The following is a 17,458-nucleotide window of genomic DNA, read 5'->3' as shown; positions in this document are numbered from 1 at the left end:
AAACATGGACAACAGGACAGCTCCCAAAAAGTGAAGCCAAAACATCAAAATTTCCCTTTGGTGGCTGGCTGCAGTATGGGTAATAATGGCACCAAAATAAAAGAAATGGTTTGAACAGGTATGTGCAGGAACTCCATATAATGGGGCCCATTGCCAAAAGCGACGTGCAGACTCTTGGTAAGCATGACATCTTGTATCTGGGACTTTTTAGCTTCACTTTCTGCACAGTGGGAGAAAGTGTAGACGCACAGTCCATATTTATATAGTCTATGGTTTCAGCTCTGTACTTTAATAGACAGGCATGAGGTAGACGATCTTCTCATGTCACTCTCACATAAAAAGGAAATGATTGCATTTCCGAAAATGTGAAATTATACTTTAAAAAAAGAGTAAAATAACAAAGAAAATATTGATCAAAAAAATAGTTCAAATTACTGAGAAACTGCTAAAATTGAGACATTATCTGCTGTGCTCCCCACACTGCTCAATATTTTTCCAATTTTTGGCCCACAAAACTTACCTTCAAAATAAAATGCACATTGTTGTAATAAAAGATTTTCCCTTGGGTGTTGGAACAATTTATGTAAACACTCCCTAGAGAACATCTATTGCGCTAAAAAAAACATTTTCTTTTTCATGCTGCTTCAAAATGGGCAAACATCAGTGGCGACGGAGCAGCTTTGAAAACCGGATGAAAGAAATGAAAGAGTGCTTGTCAGTCCGCGTCTGTGCTGCAGAAGTTTTGTTGGGAGTCAATATTGGCACTTTAAAAATGTGCTCTGAATCCTTTTTCCTGTTTCATCTGCTTTTTAACATTGAATTATTCAGAGCACAAAAATGAGACTCATCTTATAAACGCCCAGTTATTTCTGTTGTCCTGACTGCGACAGTGGTAATGCCACAGCTTTTTAAAGAACATTATTCATTTGAAAGCCATTGACCACGATCAATAATGCATTGGTTCATGTGGTGTTATCAACGAGCCGCTGCTGGAATGGGATCGTTCCAGATGGGCGGTTACAGAAGAATAAATAGGTTGAATAATTCCAGCATTGACGAGAGAGTGATCTGATGAAGAGAAACTTGGAAATAAGAAGAGAATAATAAAGAGAAGAGAGTGATGAAGAGATCAACAATACGCCCCGAAGGGAAAACACTGTCACCTCGTTTCCTCAGTTTCAGGTAATTTTGAGTAAACAAAACCAGATGTTCAAACAGAACTGGTACTCAGACGTATTCACCAATGAGATGCAAAATGATGCTGGTGTGTTTATATTTGTCTTTTTTGGGGGGAGAAGGGATTATGTGGGTGTGGAGGGGGAGGGCTTTAAATAGTGAGCAGTTACTTGTTTGCTGCTGTAATTTTGCAAATAAACATATATGGACAAGAACAATTATTGAACTTAGAAAACATGTTTGAATTGTGCTTATTACTGCATTGAATTGGGTAATTAGGGGAAGAATTGTCTTGAGAATTCATGTTTTTATTTTGGGCTCATTACTGTAAAAAGTCTGAGTTAGGCTCCTGCACGGTTGTATGCTGCAGTAAAAGCTCATTCACCCAACGAAAGGAAACAGGTTTGAATACATTTTCTAGATAAAATAAAGTAGAATACCATCAAAAAGAAAGCTGCAGGGAATAACGGTGCTGAAAGCGTGATAACAGAAACACACCTGAAAACCATTAAAACATATAAAACTGCAGATCTGTATTTGTGCATTTTTCCTTTTTTTGTTAATACGCAGGAAGCAATGGGAATTATTCCCCACTTTTTGGCTCCCTTACATTCTGCCATGTTTTGCAATTAATCTGGTAAGAAATACATTTATGTGGGAAAATGTGGAATTCTGTTTCCTTCATATTAAAGTGGGTGTTTTGAATGTGTTCTGGGTTAGATGTCATGACCTATATGGCCACCAGTGTTGTTAGACGTTGATATTTGGTTGAATTTAGGTTGCAGCACTGGGTAACCAAAATTTAATGAATAAAATAATTACAAAAATGACGTTGATATTTGGTTGTTTCCAAGTTGTTGTTAAGTGACCAAAATCCAACATCTTCCAAAATTTCACACCAACATCATCTTGACTTAGAACACCTGTTAGTTGTAAGGTATGGAGAACAAAACCCAATATCCACACAATGTGAAATTCTCACATTGTTAGACATATAAATATCCTGAACTTGATTTATATTACAACCAAAATCTAATGTCTCTCTGACATAAGAGTCCAACGTCTGTGTGACATCATACTGATGTCCAGTGCCAGCTGGAAAGCTCTGTGGTTTGCATACGTTTCAGAGGATTTCAAGCTTTGTTCTAAAGCATAAAATCTTTTAGTTAATACCCCACGTGTAAATTTTTAAGCTTTTGCATGTCTTATAAAAGGCTAACAAGAGGCTTAATGAGACTACAAACATCATCACTCCAAACATCGCTTTACAGCCTCGTTGTGATGGTGACATTAAAGTCATGCAACCACAGTGTAGTTCATTTAGAACCTAACATTAGCTTTTTACTTTTAGTGATTACATTAAAGCTTAAAAACTCTTAAAAAATTGCGTTCATTTGTGAAGATGAATACAACATGTAAGTATCGTACATTTCTGTTTGCCACAGAGCTTATTTTCTGAAATAATCCCAAGTCCAGTGAAAAAATCGAATTGGCTTTTAGTTGAGAGGACCAAGTTCATGTTGACTTCCATGCAACTCTACAAATAGCATGTCATCCATATGGCACTCTGTTGTGGTTTAAATTGACTCTTTTCACTAGTAAAAGATGATTAATGTGAGCATTTTCTGCACCCCTTCCTTTATGGTAAAAATCAGGTTAAAGCCACTGTGTATAGGATTGCAATGACTGTAGATAATACAATGCAATATATGATCAGATGAAGAGAAACATCTTGATTGCCAACTTTTACAGATGTAATAATCACATACAAATATACACATAGCTGCTTAAGGTTGAGGCAACTGACATCACTTTAGGTTTGTAAAAGAAATCAGCTTAATGGTGCCTTCATGATGAGTACAGCACAAATCTTAAATAAATTCTGCTCTATTCTGATACAAATAAAGACTTCATGCAGACCTCCAAACAACCTAAATTACATGTAATGTGAAGCAATTTCACAACACTACATCTCCACAAGAAAATCTCCAGAGGCATGGTGGCTTTTTTATATAAAAAGATTTTACACTCACGCTCAATCTATTTGATGGGAACGGAGCATTAAAACATGAATTCCTCCGTGACACCACTCTTTATAACTCCAAATGCGATTGTTGAGCTGTTTGGCTTTAGGTGGTCACAGAATTGACTGGGTTTTTGACAAAATGCAGCGTGACACGTTGTTTCTCTATCCATGCTTGACCCCCTACTGGACATTTCACACACGGTGACAGGGTGGCAAAGATTACAGGACATGGGTCACTAAATATAGCAAGAAAGACTGCCACAAAGGCGCTAAGAAGTAAACAAGAGAGGAATAGTGGATTTCTTTTTCAGGTAAGGCTGCTCCTTTTGCCTCCTCTCTGTTCGCTCTCTCCCCAGCCATGAAGGAGTCCACCGGGATGCCAATATTTAGACCAGCAGTTGCTAATGTCTCCGAGGCTTGGTGATAACCAGCGTAACTCCCAGTGCTTCAGTTCTTAATGAATTGAACGCATCACATACTGTGATTTATGGTTGTAAATTTTTAGTTGCTTTCCCTCAGTGGAACTAGCTCAACAGCAGGCCAAACTGTACCCATGTAAGAAACCCACAAACAAAACGTTATTGATGTACCCTGGGCTAACGTGCAAGCAGCTGTGTAAAGGATCCGTTCACTCAAATTCCCCAAACAAAAAGAGGACCTTATTTTCTCACCTACCTGCTGTGGCATCTGTTTAAAAAGTTTCGTCTTAATTTGCAGACTCTGAGATTTCTGCATCCACTTCAATTCAATTGAGGTGAATGAAATTCTGGTTGATGCTCAAAGCGTTTATCAATACAGCAAGTGCAAAAGCTTTGCCTTAGTAATTCTGAATATTACATAAACTTTCTATCAATAGTTGTCATTAGAACACTTTTTTCCAAGCAAATAGCCTCTAAAAAAGTGGAAAGACACTACAGCAAGATATGTTGCCGACAGTGGATACGATTACACCCAAGTTAGCTGGCTGCCAAGCTGCAGGCCACCAGGTGTTCAGCCATGACTGTGCTGCTATAAGGGGTTGTTTTTTTAGGTGTAAAACTGGGCCTATAACCCTTTAAATCCTGAGAAAATTGTTTTGATTTCTATTGAAAACATAGGGGAAAAACAACAAGCTACATAACAAGGCATGGCACAAAATCTAGTCAAAAAATAGTAAAAAAGTTACGCAAAAATGACCTGAAAATAAACATAAAAAAAAGCAAACAAAAAACAAAAAAACAAAAAACAAAAACAAACAGGAAAATGGCCTAGAAAAAACACTAAATAAAAAATATATTTATATGTTTTTATTTGATATATGTTATTCTTCTTATTTTTCTGTAACAGTTTTTAAATATAAAATACTATAAATACAGATTTTTTTTCCCATATTTTCAGGATTATTTTATGATAAGCCTCCCCTCCTTTAAAAACAACTTTTTTCAGTAAAATTTCTTGCAACTTGAAGGGCATTTCTTGCCAAGTTGGTCACTGCCTTTTTCCATTTGTTTTCCAAAGAAATCAAAACAATTTGCTCATTTTGTAAAGGGTCATATAGCTTGTAAGAGGCATCTGAACGCAGCACAAGAGAAGTGATGTCGATCCCGATTTCAAAGGGTTAAGCTGCCGCCACATGTTAATGCCTATATTTACTGGTTAAATCATTTAGGTCGTATCCCTAAAAGCAGCCTAACAAACGATTAATAGCCTATACACCATTTAGACTACATTAAGCCTGCAAATCACTTAGCAACTCCAGTTTCTCTATTACCATAAAGTTGCGTTTACCGTAGAATCTGCCCAGACAGAGTCCATTACAGTCCCGTCAGACACTGTAGGACTGTGATTAGGTGTTTTTACTCCTTTGAGGAACTTGGCATAATTACTGCTGTTAGACAAGATCTCATCTCAAAGGTATTTTAATGCCCCCAGTCAAAATAGTCTACCTCATCACTCCACGTAGACTGAATTAACAGCAGATGTAGCGAGACTCGGCAGATAACATCTCCATTCATTTAACTTTGTGCTATAAAGCAGAGGGTGCTTTAGTCACTGCTGAGGGCCAAAGCCGTATTTTATCTTACAGCTTCTGGGGCATTTACAAAGAGTGGTGTATGCTTTAAAAGCTGCCTTTAATCAGAGAGTGAACTATGACCGTTGCATGCAAGGAAACCTGTTTGGAGACCTTTTGTCCATTGTTTAGGAAGATAAATATCTTTGTGTGGCGGGAGTGAGGGCAGGAATCAACAGCTGCAGCTGCGGTAGCTGGTTAGAGAGACGCGGTGTGTTTTGGCCCGGGGCTGTTGACTTACCCCTGTTTGACTGCTTTGTTCTTGTTCACATCGATGGTGGTGATGGAGTGCTTGGCGCCGGACTGCACCTCCCAGTCCACCTTCCACTGGGCGTTCTTCGACTTGGTCTCGAGCAGGTTCACCCCTTTCTTGGCTTTGACCCTGCAGGAAATGGTGAGGGAGAAAAGAAATAGGACGAGTCAATTTTATTAGAGGGGGGTGATTTATGTGCGAGGTCAGAGGTGAGCGCCCTCTGTGCGCACCAGTCCTCCTCCTTGTATTGCGTCATGGCAAAAGCAATCCCACAGATGAATCAATAACAGAGATGAATGAAGATGACAGTGCAGTGATACATGAGACCAGAGGGCTCAGACTACTGCAGGTCACAGTGTTCACCAACACTTTCTGTGAAATCAGAATCTACCATGCTTTATACTGAACCCACTGGGCATTTATACAGTATTACAGGCTTCTAAATTCAGCTCACATGCTTTGTGGAAACATTTAGACACACAACTAATGAGGCATTTGATTTCACATAAATAAGAAATTAAACACTGTTGGATTTCCTAAAGATATAATATCATGATACTATATTGATTCTTGAGTGAAGTCCTCTCTTCCACCCCTCAGCTCCTCAGAGAGAACAGACTGCACAGTTTGGTCAGGTTATGCTACAGAACAGGAACCCTGGAGCTGCTGGGGGATTTGCAGTTTTTGCTCAAGGACACTTCAGCGGGGAAGATGTTTGAACTCGGAAACCCACTTATACTCCCTGCAGTCTCTTATCATTTCATGTTTTCACATTAAACAGACTGAAGTAGGAAATTATGAGCGCAGCAACGTTTAATACTACAAGCATGTCTTTGAAAATCTCACTTTTTTATTATTATCTCAACCTGGCATAGGGTTGGAGAGGGTTGATGCATTTTGCTGTGTGTGTGTGTGTGTGTGTGTGTGTGTGTGTGTGTGTGTTTCTGTCCACCCACAGCTAATCTAACAAACTACTGGACCAATCAGCCTAATATTTCGTGTGCACATTTATGACTGTATGCTCAATGACCTCTCATGGTTGTGGTGATTCACAATTACTGAAAAACCTGTTTTATTCACAGTTTTATGCAGGGATGCCCCATAAAAAATGGAAATTTCAATCACTTAGAGACCCCTCAGCTGGCTGAAATCGCTTCATGTCGAGCAGGTCCACAGAATTTACAGTGGAGGGAGTGCTCTTGACTTTCACGCAGCTCTGACAAACAGTTGCAGACATGCAGGCAGTGGCACAGAGGGAGAGAAAGAGAGACCACATCATAAGGTGAAGAAGTGGTGAATTCACAGCCCACAGCAAGTTAATACAATACAGTCTTTGGCTGCACACACACTTGGCTGTCACACTGAGCATCCTGCTGAGGCCCGTTCAAACTTTAAAACTTAATACAGAGAGGAAAAGATGAATATGTGTATTGAACTGCAGAATCTGATTTAATTGGCATAATTCTGAGTCACATACAGCCCTAGTTTTATATTGTCATTGACTGCTGACTCCTCAGACTTCTTAACCAGCCATTAGCGGCAAAAGTTTTCAGAAATCTGCTTGTCTTAAAACAAGGCTTACTGTCTGTTTCAGGCCACATTTTGTCCTTCATTGTGGCTCAAAAACTGACAGCAAACGAAAAGTTTGGTCTCATTTTCAGCAGATTAATTCCATACTTTATATGTTAAAGTTTGGCACATTACAAGACAAATAAATCCCCATTTTTGTTATCTTCAATTAGATTTTGACTGTAAAAGAGCAGGGAGGGACAATTCATCTTTTGTTCTGTCTGCTGAATGTCATCATACCACACCAGGAGGGTTTCAGAGGTGTTTACCTGCCAGATTTTGTAGTCTTGCAGATTATTTTGCTTTGGTCATTTTTTCTTGATATTTGTGCTTCTGCCATAATTAAGTAAGTAGGCAATATTGAATGTGTTTTCTTTATCTGTTTAAATCAAATCTATTGTTATCAGTTCCTACTTTGTTGTGCTTCAGCTTTAATACTGTTTGTGTCTGTCTAAGTCGCTAAAAATACATTTGTACACATAATTACATCATATCTGCATTTTACATATAGCGCCTGTGGATCTTTTAAAAAATAAATGATGTGTGTATTTTTATTTTTTTAGCTCTGAAACCCGCTGCGGTGTGTTCGCTGGAATTATAAGATCATCTAGAGTGACCGCGATAAGCTCAGGCATCCACCTGGTGGAGATCTACACTCTACTGAGTGCACTCTTCTACTTTAATTATTCATTTTTCCCATGAATAAATATAAACACACATACATGCACATTTCACTTGATACATATTAAAGAAAACGTCATACTGTGAACATGATCTGTCTCTTACACCGCATCAAGGGAATAAATATAACAGTTAATCTAATATACATGTGTGTCATTTACCAAACATGCACAATCTCTCTCGCTAACAGGCACGTGCATGTTAATGCACCGACCACATTCATTCAAAGCATACACATACATACAGTGCTTTCATAATTCTACAGTGCCTACAGAGATTTTGTATGTTAACTGAGCATGCATATGCGTATACAGTGCACATATAAAACTAACATGTAGATGCAAAAATCTGCTGTAACTGCAGATATACAGTATGTTCCAGCCACACAAAAACAAACGTGTACCCAAACCTGTCTGCTGAGAGAAGAGAAAAAATGCTACTGGGACATTCAGCTATGATATAGATTTACTGCTCCAATATGCAGCAAGTATTTTCCTCTTTCTTAGAGAAAGCTCAGGTTTTGATTTAGAATTTTCACATCTAAATTTGACAATCTAAGGTTATTCAGCTGCAGCCTTCAGATAAAAGCAGATTCAGACTTGAAACTGAAACACCACAAGTTAAATATTTTCAACAGTGATGGTGACAGTAAGCAGCGTTTACAGAGAAGCAGAGGACTTCCTGTTAAGAAATGAACATTTCTGGTTCATAAGTGCTTAAACTAATGTAGATTTAAGGTAAGTTGTGGGAAACGTTTGGGTCTGTATAATTTGCTTTGCTTTAAATGTGTATCATTATGATAGCGCTGGCTTCCACTTTAAACCAAGAAGCTGTCCAAATCAGGGACAAATAATCTGAAGTTTTCTGTCAGCCGGGTAACAAACGAGTTCTGGCAGCTGTCCTTAGTGACTTTACGTAGACGTGCTATTAAAATGTCCACTGACAGAACACAAAAATGGAAGTGAGGAAAAACAAAAGCACTCGACTCCCAGTTATTATTTTGAGTCTGGCTATTTGACCACAGAGCCACGCCCGGCCCCTGCACTGACGCATGATGCAGACAAGCTGCCCGTCCACAGACATGTGGAGCCGATGGAGTTCATCGATCTCATGGTCTCATTTTCATGAAATAGAAGACAGAGATGAATTATTAACATATCTGGTTTTTGTTTGTCTGCCTTGTGCTGTCAAGACGATTCATTAAGAGTCAGACTGGAAGCTGAGTTAACGCCTACATTGTGGTCACAGACACTAGTAAAATATTTTAAATTCTGTTTTAAACACCATATTATAATGATATGGAGAGTATGAGAAAGTGTTGTCCAGAAGATTGGCCGGTTATGAAAATAAGAGTGCCAATTTCTGCTTTCCTGCAGGCAAAACTCTGGGGATCTTAATGATTTTTCCTTGTTTACCAGAAAACACAGTGCTGGATTTCTCTTCCCACCATGAGATCACTGCATTTCCATTCTGACAAACAACAGCTTTCTCTGGACAAACTCGCTGAGAGCATTACCTAAATCATATTTTTCTCTCAAGTGTCTCATTTACATTCGGCTGAAAGTTTGAGGTCCCTGCAACATCTTCCAGATCATTCCATTTATTTCTTTGACAGATAAAAATTCTGAAGTCCCGCTGAGGTGTTTCCATTTGCTACGCTAACCTGCGCTCAGTGCATCGACCACTCATCCATGATTTGTGAAAGCAATTGACTTTCAGCTGGAGCTGTCTCCCCTTCTTCAGCCCGAACAGGCACACAGCTCAAACACAATCGCTATTTTAATGTAATCGCCACCATTTTTTAGTTAGCTTCTGGTAGGATTTAACAAGTGACTCATGGAAACTATGCAAGATAATTATAAACATTAACTTATCTAGCCATCAAGTTAACTTAAGGTCCATTTTTTGAAATGGAAAAGCTTTTGGCAAAGGAACTGCGAGGCCAAAATGCATGTATTAAATTATCGTATGAAGGGTTACGTCCGGTACTTTCTGAAAATGTGCTTGTTTGCCATGCTGGCAAAACCCAACCTTAACTACATCTTCAGCAGGGCCCCTCAGCTCTGCAACAACCTGCATGAAAAGATAAAGTGGGCAGAACTGGTGACTTCTTTTTAATCACTTCTTAAAACTCATTTTAATATACTTGCTTTTATGTGATGTTGTCCTTTTATTAAGTCTTTTTATTTCTTTTATTTATTCTTATCTATTTAATTTATGTTTTATTTTATTTCCTTTATTGTGGTTTTCATGCTTTTATTGTTTCTGTTGTGTTTTTGGTCAGTTTCTTTGTATTATTTCATATTGACATTATGTATCCTGCATCTTGCATTATTTGTCCTCTGGTTTGTATTTTATCCTGACTCTACCCTAGTTTCTTCTCGCTTGTGTTCAATAGGACTGTTTGACTTTCCGTTGTATTGCCATCTGTGTATCCCATTTCAGCTTTGCTCTGTTTGTCAAAGCACTTTGTAAACTCTGTTTTTAAAGGTGCTATATAAATAGTAAATAATCGAGGAAAAGACACATATTCAGACTTACTGACAACTTAGGATGTAGAAAGCCAGCACTTTTCTTGTGTTTTTTGTTTACCATGCTGGTATATCTTGAATTCTGAACTGAACAATTGAATGGTGGAGAATCTAACAAAGCTAACGATGTGCAGCATCTCCACTGACAAAAGTTTAAACATTTATATTTGCATGCCTCATGCCTCTGAATGGACACAAAATGATTCTTGAACATGTAAAGTCTGCACTAAACAAGCTTTATTTTGAAATACAGTGAATTTCCTACACAGACCTTATATTTTGAAGTGCCATTTCTGTTTATTCTTGTAAAAGGTTTTATTTTTTGTGTTATAAGCCAACATGTTATTTAAATATTTTTGAATTAAAAATACGTGGCAATTTATAATGTATATGCCTTGAACTAACGACTAAGGAGAAACCTGGACTCCATGACTGGACCAGTTTTGAACCGCTGGTATATGCAGTTCATGTAATTATTTCAAGTCCTTTAAACTCAACTACAAACAGTTTTTTTTTGCTATTCCAAAATTACACATATGAGCGTGATCTGAGAGAATTATGATTCATGATTATGTGAAACCAACTAATTATAAACTAAACCTAAAGCTTTTGCACGTGCTGCCCTAAATGTGCAAAATCTAGTACAAATCCTGCCATCAAAAATGATGTCTTTTACGTTTCCAATATGCCTGAAATAAACAGAAGGCGCAGGTTGCAGCTTCCAAAACATTGTTTCCTGTTATTGCAGCTCTTATTGTCCTCTTTCATCAAATCCCCCCATTAGAGAAAATACAGTAATTATCTGATACAGTGCCGTCAAGGGGAGATGAAACAGAAATATGTAATGTTTAAGAAATCACCCTGATCAAGCGTGTTGCCTTTGATGTGAGTTGAAAAGGGGAAATGTAATACCCTCAGACTCTCGCTAAATGAGGTGACCCAGTTGCTACTTGATCACTGCAGCTTGTAAAAATACTGATCATAAAAGAGGATAATTACACATTATTGTGGGGCATAACCATTTCCAGTGCATTTCCTGGTGAGGATGCAGCCCTGGTGAGTAATACTTATATTTATATTCATTACCTACACTCGCCAGCAGCTTATAAAAGCCACTACATATTCATCATAATCTGTTTTAGAGAGCCCACATATTGCACAGAACCAATGTTTTTAATCAGATGGTCCTTTTCACAGACTCTGGTTCATTTTTGCGCCACAAATGAGAGGGGATGAAGCATTACCCATGGGAGCGCCACATGAATCGGGCTCCCATTGAACAGTGTTAATGCTGATTAATGAAAGAGCATTGCAAATGGAGAAGCTGCACAGCAGCAACCAGCGATAATACACGCCCAAATTCTCAGAATCTCTGCGAGCTGTTGCTGCTGCCTCTGCTGCTGCTGCGACGCAGGGAGAGTGGAGAGGCAGTGTGAGCCACTTCAGCTAAAACAGAGCTATTACTTACTCATTCCACACAGATGCCTTCTGCCATGGCAACACCTATTAGACTCCGAGTTGGCTGACGGACTGCTAAACAGGAGAGCTTTTGGTCAACACATTTCAGGCCAGATTTCTGAGCTGCCTGTTCCGGAGCTCCCTGGGGTTATCGAATTTAGACTTGTATTTAGTGGTAAAACAACACTGTACCACAGCATGAAGTGACCACAACAGAGCACAATCAATCAGTGATCAATACAAAAATGACTGTTTGGAGTCTGCTATCAATTTTGCAACCAGTGCAGTGTCTGGAAGAAAAACCCATCACATGCTGGAGCTGTAAGACACTTTTAAAAATCCAGTAAATGCTTTTTTAACTGCTCAGCGCAGACATAAAAGTGGTTTTAAAGACAGTAAATTTACAAATGTACTCAACAATTCTTCCCTCCGTTATATTGTATGGTCTGCCCTCTAATTACAGCGTCCTTGTCTCTTCTTTGCAGTTTGCCATGTCTCCATGGTGCGCTTGTGCTTGTGAGCTTGGATTCCTCTCCTCTGGGCACATAGGCTCGTGTCCTCATGACCCATTTATGACATTTGCTGTCAGAAATCACGCCAACTTCCAAGCCACACTCTGTCATTTAATCTAACTGGCTGCTGTTAATAAATAAAATATGCAAACCAGGATTAAGTCAAATCATGGCTCCCAAGTCTTTAATTTCTCCTTAATGGCCCTTTTAAAGAGTATTTATTGAACACATTTGAAGAGAACATCCCCACAGGCAGAGCAGTCGCAAAACTGGGATTTTTTACCACGACATAATGAGACTGACTGTAACAAATGCATTTTTAGACTTCAATCACTTTAAATCTTGACAATGAAATAAAATTTTTAATAGTCTAGACTTCATACGCGTGCTGCACAGGATTAATCTGAATGTCCGTTACAAATGAGCCAATTGGCAAGCTCAGGGCAGAAGACAGGGCACAGTGGGATGTGCCCTCTAACAGAGGAAACATGATCAAATTATTGCTTTTCTGGAGTATTAAGGCGAGTTGATGCTATGATACATGTTGTAGTTGTTGTTGCTGACATGCATGCTGTAAATTGTGGTCGTGTTCTAAGACTTTTGCGCGCTTATATTTTGATGCACACGTACACCACCAGTGTGTCATATGCAGTAAAAATGTCACAAGACTGACTTGAGGAGTCTGGCATGGTGCCACTGCTGAGGGCTTAAACAACCTCTTTGTGCCCAGCAGTATGTTGGGTATCAGTCGTTTCCCTTTGGAGAACAGCACATTGACCCAAATACATTTTTGTGAGGAACTGAGGCAACATTGAAAGATCATGCTAAACATGTGAAATAATTGGACGTAATTAATTCAAGTTTTGCTGTCCTTGTTTATCAGCCTTGGTTTATTGATATACATCAGTGGAAATGAGCATCTCTAAAATATACAAAAATACTAAAATCAAGCATATTCAAATGTGAAAATATTAAAAACTGAATATAATGGCCAGTTTTAAGACTTAAAATAACCCTGCAGTTAATTGGAGAGGCTCTGTTATTTATGCAACACTACTGAATAGTAGGGGTCAACGGGTTATCGGCCTGGCCGATTATCGGAGCAGATATTTGGCATTTTATAGCTATTTTTATTTATTCATTTTTTCATTTAAATTTTCAATGAACTTTATAAAAGAAGTTGCTGGGAAAGTTGCGATTTGTTTTGATTTGGGCTGATATGCGTATTTTGACATGGGCCGATATTATATGCTCATTTAACAGTCGTTTACAGGAGAAGCTGCCAACCCTTTCTTTGATTTTGGCCAGAAAAGATAAAAACAACATATACATAAGTGGAAATAATTAAAACTGGCTCACTTTATAAAGTATAAAGGGAGAGCTTATCTAGACCACAACATGTAGTTAGTAACTAGCAAAAAAAACGAGTTTGGGATGCTGGTCACATTCGCTTCCAAGTTGGTAGTCATATGTATTGGTCTTTGTATTGTTCTTTACATTGTTATATAAGGATTTTTTTTTAAAAAAGCACTTATATGAGTGATTTTTTTCCTGTTTCCAGGGTTCTTGAATGAACATTTTCAATGAAATAAAACTTTTAAAATTCATTTTTTTAGAGTGCCTCCATTCTTTTCCCTCCAGCTTAAGGAGAGTATGGTCATTTCAGTCCTACTTGACACTTTAGGCATCCATTACTCATGGAAAGGGAATCTATTAAGAACACAGTTTTTGAGGGATTCAAATGAGAATCAAAAATGTGACGACCAACCACTTTTCTCCCCACTTTCTAACATATCCTGCTGCAGGGCTTTTCATCTCACTTGTTCTTCCTAAAAACGTCACTAACCACTTACAAATTTTGTCCTGGCACTGTAATGGTTTTCCGCAAAATACTCGGCAGCTCTCAAGTGACAAACATGGCTTCACCCTCAGATCGCAGGCAGCAATCTTATCAATCATCTAAAGCACTTTGATATCTGTGGTGTTTATCTTCACAAGTAAACAGCTTTGAGGCTTTCTCGACAGCAGCACGGAGACATACAGCTGGAAAGCCAGACGGGAGGGTGAACCTGCCAGGGACAGACTTTTTAATGGGAGGCTCCGAAAATTAGAATATGAGAAGCAGGGGAAATATCAGACAGCAGATTACAAATTTGAAAGTGCAGCTGCTGGTTTGCACACGCTGAAACTGATTTATTTCTTGTAGGTGGAGATGAGCGATGCAGCGTGGTGATAAATTTCTCCTCTGCAGAGTATGGTATTGTTAACAGCAGCACAGTCCTAGTTATTAACACCAAAAGTTTCCTTACAAAATAACCGGACTAAGTGCCAACCATAACTGCCTGGTATTAAAGTAGCATCAGCAGTGCTTTGTTGCAGCTTACAGTGCTTTGTAATTAATGAAAACAATAAAGTCGCATTGTAACCAAAGAGATGAGTAAGCCAGATAATTATAGCAGAGATCCACCAAAAACATCTAATGCTGAGGTAAAATATTACACTGCCAAACACTGCAATTATAAAGCTGCTTTGTCATTTTTCCTTTCATCTGGAGAAATATGCTTTTTACCCTTAAAGTTAGACAATTTTATGATCTTAGATATCTTAGATATCTCTGTCCTCGATAGTTATGTTCAGACATAACATATATGCCTCACATTTTTTAACTCAGCTCATTGTATTTGTTCCAAAACTAGACAATGAAGCGGTTTTAAAGATGCAATTTAACCCCCAAATCAAAAATACATATTTTTCCTCTTACCTTTAGTGCTGTTTGTCAGTCTTGATTGTTAAGTCTTAAATTGCTTAAAGTGCTTAAATTGTCTAATATAAAGGAACTAGATGACACTCAGTACGTGGTGCACGCTTCCCTCTGCACTGTGATACAGTTGGCCTGTATAGTTCAGTAGAAGAAGGTAGTTCTAAGGTCTAAGGATTATCTTGAGTAGTTGGGTCATGATTTTTGGAAAGAGGCATTGCTGTTGAGTCTTTCAAATTTATTTATTTTTTTCTTTAAGCACCACTAGCCGAGTGCCATCTGGTTCCATTACATTAAGTGAAGGCAGACATCTCTATGGCAGATATCTCGAACACCAAAACAATCGAGGTTGCTAAATAGCATTTTAAGTAAGCTGTAAAATATGTATTTTTGATTTTGGTGTGAACTGTCCCTTTAAAGGCTTAGATTGACTTTATACTACATTTTTCACATTGGTTCCTACAAAAAATAAATGTTTCAAAACTGGTCAAAAATACATTTTATTTAATTTTTTTTAAAGGCTCTGTAATTTCTTTAAACAGCCGAGCACACCTGTTTTTTGGTCAACATTACTCAGAATGAAACAGCATTTGTTTGGGACTATTTTTATCTGCAGATTAATACACATCTGGTGATCTATTGAGTTTGATTTCCTGCAGCAGGGCAATAAATGTGGAAGTGACTCAAAGGAGACTACCGTGCTGATGTTCATTGTAAAGAGGATCATGTCATTTCATGCAGCCTGTAATTGTGTGGGTCATATATAATAGTTTTTTTAATAGTTGCTGTACAGCAGCGCAGCTCTCTGGCTCAGAGAAAAAAGCTACACGCATTGGCTACACAAGCAATACTTGTTTATAGGATCAACTGATGGCTTTGATCATTTCATGGATTTGTGGACATTAAGAAAAAAAAGATAATCATCAGCATAATCTTTTCAGAAGCAGATTTGAAAAAGCAAGAAATATGAGCGTCTAATGAAGTCATCTTTGAAATACTGGCATTGATCAATAAACCCATCAAAGCCAGCAGATACTGTATAATCACGATAAGGAGGTTAAAATCATACTGCCCTTGCCCCTTCAGGAAGTATTTAACAGCTGATGTTACGGTCTGCTGAGAGTGAATATCTCCAGAAGGCCTTGGGGAGCACAGAAGCAGAAAATTAAGTATATTGTGATGCTACATGCCTGAACACGGGCATTATCTTTCCATTTCTTCATCACATTCAAAGGCTGCCCAAACATGTGTGACAGAAATGTACTGGGGGAGGACTTTTTTTCCACTGGATTTACCACCAGCTGGTTTTCAAACATTTTCTCTCTCTGCCTTTGAACTACAGAGACGCTCCCACTGCTCTCACCTTATAAAGCTCAGGCCTTCTTCTTCGCACTCTGAGGACCAAGTCATGATGAATAGCTGCAGTGCCTCTTAAACTAGGCCTTAGTTTGCACTTATCTCCCTCCACTTCTCTGTACAAAAACACATGAACTCAAATAAATCATGTGATGTGTGATAATGCCATTTCTCATGTATGAACATCTGTGCATAAGGCATTTTTTATCTGTTACTGAGAGAGTTTTTCTTAGAAAATAAGGAATTTTTGCAAAGGGGTTGACATGTAAGTGCAACCTCCATAGTTATCCACACATTATCAAAAGATTTAGACTCAACTTGTCCAACTCTCTCACTTTTCCGTTTGCTTTGTAAATAAATAACTCTACAAATGTTAAAACATTTTCTGAATATCAAACATGAAAGTGGAGCTTTTTAGCCCCAGCCTGTGATGATTTCATCATAGCAAATAAAAAAAACATTGCTGGAAAAATATTGCAAGATGTTTCAAAGAAATGTCATGTGATGATGACATATTACGCCTAATAGACAGGATTATTTTACTTTTTTTTGTTACTGAAATTAAGTTAACTCTTCACAATATGTTTCTGTGGTGCTCTGTTCAAGGAAGAATTAAGTTTATTTAGTTTTTGTAGTTCAGCCTTCATTTACATGTGCAATGATAAAGAGATAAACATAAATCTAACAGGGTAAGTGTGGGGTTATAACTTTTTTGGGCAGGCATTCTTTTAGTTTCAGACTTCTTTTTAGCAATGTTACAATGACCCAATTTTTCTTTTTTAAATTCTACGTTTTTCTATTCAGGATCAGCTAATCCATTTTACTTATGTGCCAGTATTTCAAAGCAACACTGTGTTGGTTCACTTCGATCTAAATAAAAACTTTTTAAGAATTATAAAATTTCAATTAACAAGTGTTTTAAATGGGATTGCATATCACAATGCAGGCAGTCTGCTGACAAACTCACTGTATTTATCACTTATTGCCATGGGTACCGCCAAAGAGACTGAAACAGAGATCCCTGAGATTGTAACTTTATTATTATTATTTTATACTGACAACTACTTTTTTATCTGTATATATTACAT

General features: G+C 38.0%; 1 protein-coding gene across 2 annotated transcripts in view; it reads right to left on the bottom strand.

Moving 5' to 3' along the window:
- Window positions 1-17,458, bottom strand: part of tmem132e (transmembrane protein 132E) — a 444,092-nt gene that overhangs the window by 63,969 nt on the left and 362,665 nt on the right. For both annotated transcript variants that reach the window (XM_042499185.1, XM_042499184.1), the window contains exon 3: window positions 5,494-5,634. In XM_042499185.1, the coding sequence (XP_042355119.1) occupies window positions 5,494-5,634 (141 nt within the window). The remainder of the gene's footprint in view (window positions 1-5,493; window positions 5,635-17,458) is intronic.

This window comes from Plectropomus leopardus, chromosome 13, assembly GCF_008729295.1.
Source record: "Plectropomus leopardus isolate mb chromosome 13, YSFRI_Pleo_2.0, whole genome shotgun sequence".
In the NCBI taxonomy this organism is placed as follows: domain Eukaryota; kingdom Metazoa; phylum Chordata; class Actinopteri; order Perciformes; family Serranidae; genus Plectropomus; species Plectropomus leopardus.
This window is presented reverse-complemented; position numbering and strand designations above follow the sequence as displayed.